General features: G+C 44.5%; 1 protein-coding gene across 1 annotated transcript; it reads right to left on the bottom strand.

Moving 5' to 3' along the window:
* Nucleotides 1-228: 228 nt before the first annotated feature.
* On the bottom strand, nt 229-8,497 carry LOC133892425 (probable inactive purple acid phosphatase 2). The gene is made up of 2 exons (XM_062333185.1): nt 7,740-8,497; nt 229-1,753 (listed from the first exon to the last, which is right to left on the bottom strand). The coding sequence occupies exons 1-2, from the start codon at nt 8,487-8,489 to the stop codon at nt 488-490; spliced, it is 2,016 nt and encodes a 671-aa protein (XP_062189169.1). The 5' UTR covers nt 8,490-8,497; the 3' UTR covers nt 229-487.
* Nucleotides 8,498-9,029: the final 532 nt, after the last annotated feature.

The following is a 9,029-nucleotide window of genomic DNA, read 5'->3' as shown; positions in this document are numbered from 1 at the left end:
TCAAGGCGGTCGGTCCAGGCCAGCTCCAACAAAGAACACAACTAACCAAGCTGATCAACGGGTTCAGATGTTGCTACGATTAATAAATGGAATTTACAGCAACTAATCAAATGGGCCAACATAACATACGACTGCCCTAGCTTGGGGCAATGACGATGGCGAGTTGCCAGTTGCCTTAGTCTCTTTCCATGAGTCGTGGAAGCAGATCATCTTCGCCATCAGAAGAGCTAGTCAACCACTATAATGTGAACATTATGCAACTTATTATGTGTTTGTACATTGGAGAATCAGGGTAATAGATATACCGATTAAAAACTAAATTGCCCAAGGCTGTCGTATACAAAGGCAGCATCTTACACAAATATACAGTCCTGCACAAGGATACAGATCCCCTAAAATGTAAAAAATGACTTTACTGTGTTGGAGCCTGGTCCGGTAAATAGGTCAAAGTTTTGATGCAGCACCAGACTGATGGTATTGATAATTCTTAAGATTCCTCGTTCTTTACCGGAGTCCACTGTGCAGCTTCTTTATTCCTCCTGACAAGAAATCCAAAGGCAAACCCCAGCAGCAATGCAAACATCACACTGCCTCCGATTTCCAAGTACAGCGGAGAAATTTTTCGCTCAGGGCTGTCTCCTGTGCTGAGCTTTGTATCGTCAACCAGCTCAGCAGCACTATTACTGGATACTTGTCCCGAAAATATCTCCACCGTATCATGGACTTGCCCATCATGGTTCCCGACATACATTAGAGTTAGCTTCTCCCTTGTGGCTACAAGTTTTGTGTATCCAAACTCACCACCACGGTACATGGACCTATCAGGCTGTGGAAAGATGGGAACGTCAGGATGATCAGGCCTCGGTTGCCATATAGATTGCCAATCTTGACCACCCATCCCAATCACAAGATGCACAGGGGAGCCAGGGTATTGGAAGCTTGATGACATGTTGAGACATTGGAAGTTCTTGATGGGGCAGAACCTCTCATACCTGTGAACATGTCCCCATAGTGCAAGGGTCACATTGTATGTTACCAACAGGGGTTCCAAATGTTGGAGCATCTGCTGTTTCAAAGCAGCATCCCTGGCTTCATTGCTTGAGGTGTACATGGGGCGGTGGCCCTGAAAAACAACAAATGGTGTTCTAGTTCGGTTGACAGATTCAAGGTCTGCTTTTAAGAAGTTGTATTGGCCACTCCCCTGAACAAAATTAGTTTCAGTTGACATGTAGACGAAATGCACGACACCTGAATCAAAGGAGTAATAAAGATTCCTGGTGTCTGGACCTCCATTACCAGTAGGTAGAATAGAATTGCCAGGCATTCTGAACTTGACGCTGTATGGTATTCCACATTCTCCCCCACCGTCCTTTCCATAGATACCAGCAGCCCACCATGGTTTCCAAGGTTGCAATGGCCAATCATACTCATGATTTCCTATGCAGACATGGTATGGTGTATTGGCAGCAATAGGCTCAATCTGGCTGAAGAAATGATCCCATACCCAAGAATAACCTCTAGCATAGCTGATGTCTCCAATGTGTGAAATAAAGGCCGGTTTATCTCCAAGGGCTTGAATATCATGGAGGATCCACTTTACAGTCGACAAGCTCTCAGCTTGTGTGCGAATGTAGGTGTTATAAGGTACATAAGTTCCCATGTCACCAAAAAGAAATGCGATGGTCTCATTGGCTTCACTGTCACGTGAAATAAAGCTGTATGTCTCACTCCATCCTCCTGAGTCACTACCGACCTATCAAAAATAGTTCATTATATAAAATTCAAGAGCTAAGAAGAATATATGTACAAAACATGCTCATAACAGAAATAGACCAGCGGCCTGATGCTGCGGAAGCTGCTTTCCTACACCACCGAGTTGGAGTCCTAAACTCCTAGTATTCAGAACGAAAATTCTTTAAAATTTTAAATTTGTTAATAAGAAAACCTGATGTTCAAATTTGACACTTACATAGTGAACTTTCTAACGAGTAACGACTAATCAAATGTTCAGAAACATTGTAGTGGGCGCTGATTTGTGGGAGGGGATTGAGATTGAGATAGACAAAGGGAGACGAAAGCCCTTTGTTGGTGTTCGGCCAGGGCAGGGTGGCGCTAGGGTTAGGGCGCAGGAGGAGGCGGCGGCAGCTGTGCTGGTTGTGGCGTGCAATACTGTTAATGGGGACTGTTCACATCCGCGACTAGTGGTGGTAGCAACAGGGGTGGGTTGAAAAGAGTTTAGGGAAAACCCTAAACCTTTCTTGATCTCATTGATAGATGTCTCACTCTATATATAGAGGAGAAGATTTGACCCCTAAGAAACTAGAGATTGGATTTTATAGATATGATCACAATCTTGATTACATTCTTTTAAAATGAAACCTTCTAATCATATCTAATGACGTGTGGACCAACTGGGCCCACCCTGTATAACGTTTCAGCCCACCACCTTGCTCTTCTTGCGGCTATACTGCTGGCCAACCATGACATCTCTCCCCGCCTGCTGAAGCAGCTCATCCTCGAGTTGCAGTGTAGGATATAGGTGTCGGATGGTAGAAACGTTTTCCCACGAAATTTTAGATGCCAGTTGATCTTTCCATTGAATTAAAACTTGGAGTTCTCCTCGATAGCGTCTAACGCGAAGGACCTTAGCAGGATGAGGTATGACACGTCCCTCATGAATAACTGGTAACTCCGATGGAGATGAAGTCACAGATCCATTGTATTTCTTGACAAGACCAACATGAAACACATTATGAATACGACTATCCGATGGTAGGTCCAGGCGATAAGAAACCTCACCAGTACGTTCTAGAACTTCATAGGGTCCATAATAACGAGGAGATAGTTTACCTTTTGGAGCAATAGCAATTGCAATTGCAGTTCGTGTGAGAAGGCGCAACCAAACCCAATCTCCTATAACAAATTCCAATTGGCGATGATGTTTATTATAAATAACGACATTGAAACTCCTGAGCCTGAAGAAGACGTTCCTGAATAGAAGACAAGAAGGCATCGTGATCCGCCAAAAGGTCATCACTGCTGGAATTCAGGCATTGCTGGTATCATAAGATATAAGGACCGGTGGATCTCGACCATAGACCAGCTTGAATGTTGTTTCCTTTAGAGAGGAATGGAACAATGTGTTATAGCAATATTCAACCCAAGGAAACCAACGAATCCAACTTTTGGTTTGTGCCTTGTGAGACAACGAAGATACATCACAATAACTTTATTAACAGCCTCAGATTGTCCATCTGATTGGGGGTGATAACCTGAACTCATATCCAATTAAACTCCAAAAAGAGTGGAAAGTTCCTTCCGAAAGCGGCTCGTAAAGACGACATCCCTATCACTCACAATAGATCGTGGCATCCTATGAAGACGAGCAATTTCATCAAAGAAGGCACGTGTCATCGTCGGTGCTGTAAATGGGTGAGCCAAGGGTATAAAATGAGCATATTTAGAGAAACGATCCACTACAATAAGAATAACAGTTTGCCGGCAACTTTTGGTAAGCTTTCAATAAAATCCATAGCAATGTCATCTCAAATCTGACATGGCACATCCAAACTTTGGAGAAGACCGGGTGGATGAAGATGTTCAGTCTTATTTCTTTGGCAAGTGGAACAATCCCGAACAAAATTGCAAACCTCACGAAGAGCACCTGGAACATAAAATCGACACAAAGGCATTGAAGTGTCTTTTGAACACCCTCATGTGCCGAAGCATGAACACCATGAAGGACCGTTTGAAGCAGCAGGCAACTTGTTGGAAGATAAACATGTTTGTAAAGAATCAACCCATCATATACTTCCCGTGGAAGAGTGCGGTTGCCGGACTAAATCTCAACTAATAATTGACTCATGGAATCATTTTTCAATATAAATTGCCAAAGAGCATCAAAGATTTGAAATTCCAAAAAAGAGATAACGAATAGGGAGATATTGCTATTGACTTGTTGAGATAAAGCATCAGCCACTGTGTTGAGTTGACTGGGCTTGTATTCCACTGAAAAATCATAGCCTAATAATCTACTTACCGATTGAGCTTGTGGGATAGTAGAAAGGCATTGATCCAATAGATACTTGAGAATATAATGATCTGTGCGAATAAGAAACTCCCGACCCCATAAATATGGGCGCCAATGGCGCACAGCTTGAACTAGACCAATTAATTCCCCCTCATATGCAGCCAATTTCGCATGACGGGCCGCCATAGGACGACTATAGAAAACCAAAGCACCTGATTCCTGATGTAGAACAGTGCCAAACCCTGTTCCTGAGGCATCACATTCAACAATGAAGAGGGCATTGAAATCTGGTAATTGTAGAACATGAGTTGAAGTCAAGGCCTGTTTGAGATGCTAAAAGGCAGATGTGGCCTCCTCCGACCAAAGAAATCCATCTTTAAGCAATAGTTGAGTGAGAGGTTTAGCAATACGACCATAATTTTGGATGAACTTGTGATAGTACCCAGCAAGTCCCAAAAAACCACGTAGTTGTCTGACGGATGTAGGGACAACCCATTAAGAGATAGCCTCAATTTTCCAAGGATCAACTACCACTCCTTTAGCTGAAATAATGTGGCCCAAATAGGAGACCTCGAAAGAGCCAAATAAAAATTTAGATTGTTTAAGAAATAAATTGTGAGACCGAAGTATAGCAAAAACCTGACGAACATACTAGAGGTGTTCAACCTAAGAAGGGCTATAAATCAAAATATCGTCGAAGAAAACCAAGACAAATTTTCGAAGGTAAGGAGCCAAGACATCATTCATAAGAGCTTGAAAAGTTGTCGGGGCATTGGTGAGACCAAAAGTCATGACGAGAAACTCAAAATGGCCATGATGTGTGCGAAAAGCTGTTTTTTCAATACCTGTTGTATGCATACGCACCTGATGATAGCCTGAGCGAAGATCCAGTTTAGTGAAATACTTGGCACCTTTGAGTTCATCCAAGAGTTCTTCCACCACCGAGATGGGAAATTTATCCTTAATGGTATTGTCGTTTAGTGCACGATAATACTCACAGAAGCGCCACGAGCCATCATGCTTTTTGACTAATAATATTGGTGAAGAAAATGATGATGTGTTGTAGCGAATAGTAACATTAGCCAACATCTCGATGCATTGGCACTCTAATTCATCCTTCTGCAACTGAGGAAAACGATAGGGACGAACAACAACATCGATAGAAGGATCCTTAAGGTGAATACGATGATCGTATCACCGAGGGGGTGGAAGTCCTGTAGGTGCAGCAAAAAGATCCCGAAAAGTCACAAAGTAAAGAGTCCATATCTGTGGGAAAAACGTCAAGGCAATAATTGTAGGAAGCATGGTGATTGCTACCGTGCCAAGTCAATTGATGATCTGTTCGCCAAAACTTCATGGAAAGTGTCTGGAAATCCCAAAAAACGGGGCCAAGAGAACTTAACCATGGACGCCAAGAACCATATAAAATCCTCCCAATGGAATAGTATAGAAGTCAAGCAAAAAGTTCTCCTGACTTATGAAGATAGAAATTGATGGACAAAAACCCATATTGGCGATAGAATCACCGTTAGCGACGGCCACACGCATACCATGTCGGGGTGTAGATACTAGAAGGTGGAGTCGATGATAGTTGTCCTCACTTATGAAGTTATGTGTAGAGCCAGAATCCAATAGTGCTTGCAATGTACAATTGTTGAGATGTACTTCCATTTGCATTGTACTGGCCGTATTTATCCCGGTAAGGGCATGTAAAGAAATTCGCACATCGTCCGTCGTTGGTGTTCCGGTCATGGTGAACATGTTAGTAACCGGATGTGATGGAGCGGATTGACATTCGAAAGCCCAGGATAGAGCAATGGCGTCTTCCAAATGATGGGGATCTTTAAGTTCCACCTCCAATCTAATAATTTCTGATAGTCCGACAGTATATAATTTGGCTTGTGTGGTGGGAATCAAGATCATCCACCCAGCTGAGAAGCTGAAGGAAAGCATCCATAAAGGCGGCCACCGTTCCTGATTGTCGGAGGCAGGTAAGAGCCCCTCACGGATTATCGCGTGGAGGGGGTCCAAAGCGATGATTAATGACGGCCACAAAACTGTCCCAAGTGGGCATGCCCTCATCGCGTTCCAGGTGCATATACCATTGGTGTGAACCACTGGTGAGATGAGAAGATGCTAAAACCACTTCATCTGAGTCTGGGGTACGTTGTTCCTAGAAGAGTTTTTCATAGCGATGCAACCAAGGGATAGGGTCCGCAAAGCCATCAAACTTAAGAAAGAACATCTTGTAAGAGGAGGAAGACCCTGTGGGAGGGCGTGAAAACACCTCAATGTGATCCCGAGGTTGAGGGTGGTCATGGATCCCAAAGCATCCTGGTTCAGAGTCGGCGATGAGGAAGGCTTCCAAAGCGGCCTCGGACGCCGGTGGTCGTCATGGTAGGGGGCACGAAATCTCTAGCATCTCCTTTGAATTTAGTGGAGTGGCAAGGACGGCAAACAACTCATCGAACCATTGTCGGTGTTCGCGGCGAAATCCCTCAAGTTGTCTGCAAAGATCCGCCCGCGAGGGCGCAGGACCGGATCCCCATTGGTCTCCATGAATGAACTAGGCAACAAAGGTGTCTCTGATTCCAAATGTAGTGGACGCTGATTTGTGGGAGGGGATTGAAATTGAGATAGACAAAGGGAGACATAAGCTCTTTGTTAGCGTTTGACCAGGGCAGGGCGCTAGGGTTAGGGCGTAGGAGGAGGCGGCAGCGGCTGTGCTGGTGGTGGCGTGTGGTACTGTTCATAGGGACCGTTCATGTCCGTGAGTGGTGGTGGTAGCAACAGGGAGGGGAGAAAGGAGTTCAGGGAAAACGCTAAACCTTTCTTGATCTCATTGATAGATGTCTCCTTCTATATATAGAGGAGAAGACTTGACCCCTAAAAAACTAGAGATTGGATCTTATAGATATGATCATAATCTTGATAACATTCTTTTAAAATGAAACCTTCTAATTATATCTAATGACGTGTGGACCAACTGGGCCCACCCTACTGTATGACGGTTTAGCCCGCAACCTTGCTCTTCTTGCGGCTATACTGCTGACTGACCATGACACATATACTTCAGTACACCAACTTCAGTTCCTAAAGGTACGCATTGATAATGCTCAAAGTGGTGGCGCTTACTACACTACTACAGTTGGATAAACTCAATCTTACTTGTAATTTTTAGTACAAGTCAACAATGAACACTTCATAATCAATCCAATCATAATTTGCATGAACAACTGCCAGTAAGTACATACCACTCATGTGAAGCAACAAGCTAAGAACAAGTCACTTGAGCAAGACTATCCTAAAGACCAAAGGCAAAGTTAACAGTAAGATAACAATTCTCCGCGTTCTTATGAATTCTAGCAATGTGTATGTTCAATATTTCGGATATCTCCAAGACAAATTGCAACTTACAAATCCAAACCTTACAAAGTTGCATCTGTTGAATGAACAATATCCAATCTTCGAAACCCAATGATCTAGTTAACTCTGAATCCCAACTCCTAAATAAATCATACGTGCCTACCATAACCTGATTGCAACTTTAGGCTGCAGCTCATGTGACTTAGAAAAAACTATCTATTTTTTCAATCAAATCGATAGAAGAAAATTTTTGATTTTTCTGAAACAAATTGATGCAGAGTTAAATTGCTACCCCAGAAGCAGAAAAATGAATCATTCCAAGTTACATCAATGCATGATTTACCTTGTAAAAGTACCTCCTTCCGGGCTCCAATCCCTTCATGAGGCCGTCGAAGACGAATCCCGGATCCCTCCACCCGACGCTGCTGTTCGCCGGCGTGTCGCACATGTGCTTCTGCTCGTACGTCCTCACCTCCGTGTCCACCTCCTTCCAATTCTTCTCCTCCTCCTCCAATCCATACCTGACCACCCTCTTCCCGCCGTCGCCGCACACGAACATGACCCGCATCTCGTCGGCCCTGTCCGCGAACGCGAGGTGCACCTGACCGGGGCGGGCGGGGTCGCCGACCGCGACCTCGCCGGAGACTGCGACGCGGTGCTTGCCGTGGGGGAGCGGGTTGCCGTCATGGTCAACGTGGTGGTAGGAGTACTCCTTGGCGGGCCAGCGGAAGAGGCGGAACTGGTAGGGCGCGCGGAGGGTGGGGAGGCGCGGGAGGGACAGCTCCCCGGAGCCGTCGCGCCAGGAGCCGGAGCCGTTGAGGAATAGGTAGCCGAGGAAGTCGCGGTCGCTGGAGGACGGCGGCGAGTAGATGGCCACGTAGTCGAGGGCGTCCGGGGCCGGGAGGCCGGACCACCGGATCGTGATCTGGCTGCCGGATGAGGTGAGCTTCACGGGGATCGCGGTGAGAGTGGTGCCCGCCGCGACCTCGCCGGCGGCGAGGGCCGCGACGACGAGGAAGAGGAGGAAGGGGTTTTCGGGGTGCATTTTGCTGGGGACGCCGTGGAGAGGTTGCTTGTGACGCGTTCTGAGCATTTAGATGAGGCAGGGATCCGATCCTCTGCAGTGAAGAAGTCAATGTATTTTACTAACTTGCAGAGGATACCGATTGGAGGCCGGGGGGTCATCTGACAGGTTAACGAACCAGAATAGTTATAGGTCATGGAATATCCCGTGCAGGTTAACAAATTCGTCGGTAACCATTAGTATTCGCGAGTATCGGTTCCGTATCGAATTTATAATTTGATTGATTTTTGAATTTGAATTTAAAAATATAAAAATATAAAAATAAAATCTAAAATTACTAGAAATAATTTTAAGACCTTCTGTACAAAAATTTAAAAAATAATATCATTTGAATCATATTTCATAAAAACGAAGTTTGAAAAAAAATATATTAAAATGGGCCGTATGAACCGGATGATTTGGTCCATCACGTAAGAACAAGTTTAACAAGCAAATACATATTTTTCTTACGTAAGAAGTATTTTAAAAGGATCTTTAAATTTGTTTCACTACATTTAGAGTTATTAATTTCTCTATGATTTTTATAAATTTCACCAACATAAAGTGAAC

Source organism: Phragmites australis, chromosome 15 (genome assembly GCF_958298935.1).
Source record: "Phragmites australis chromosome 15, lpPhrAust1.1, whole genome shotgun sequence".
NCBI lineage: Eukaryota > Viridiplantae > Streptophyta > Magnoliopsida > Poales > Poaceae > Phragmites > Phragmites australis.
This window is presented reverse-complemented; position numbering and strand designations above follow the sequence as displayed.

What these genes read in the sequence shown, in the direction of transcription:
- LOC133892425 (XM_062333185.1), bottom strand. Translation starts at nt 8,489, where the DNA reads ATGCTCAGAACGCGTCACAAGCAACCTCTCCACGGCGTCCCCAGCAAA. An exon ending in GAAGGAGGTACTTTTACAAG is followed by an intron (nt 1,754 to 7,739) that starts GTAAATCATGCA and finishes TATTTTTGATAG; the next exon opens with GTCGGTAGTGACTCAGGAGG.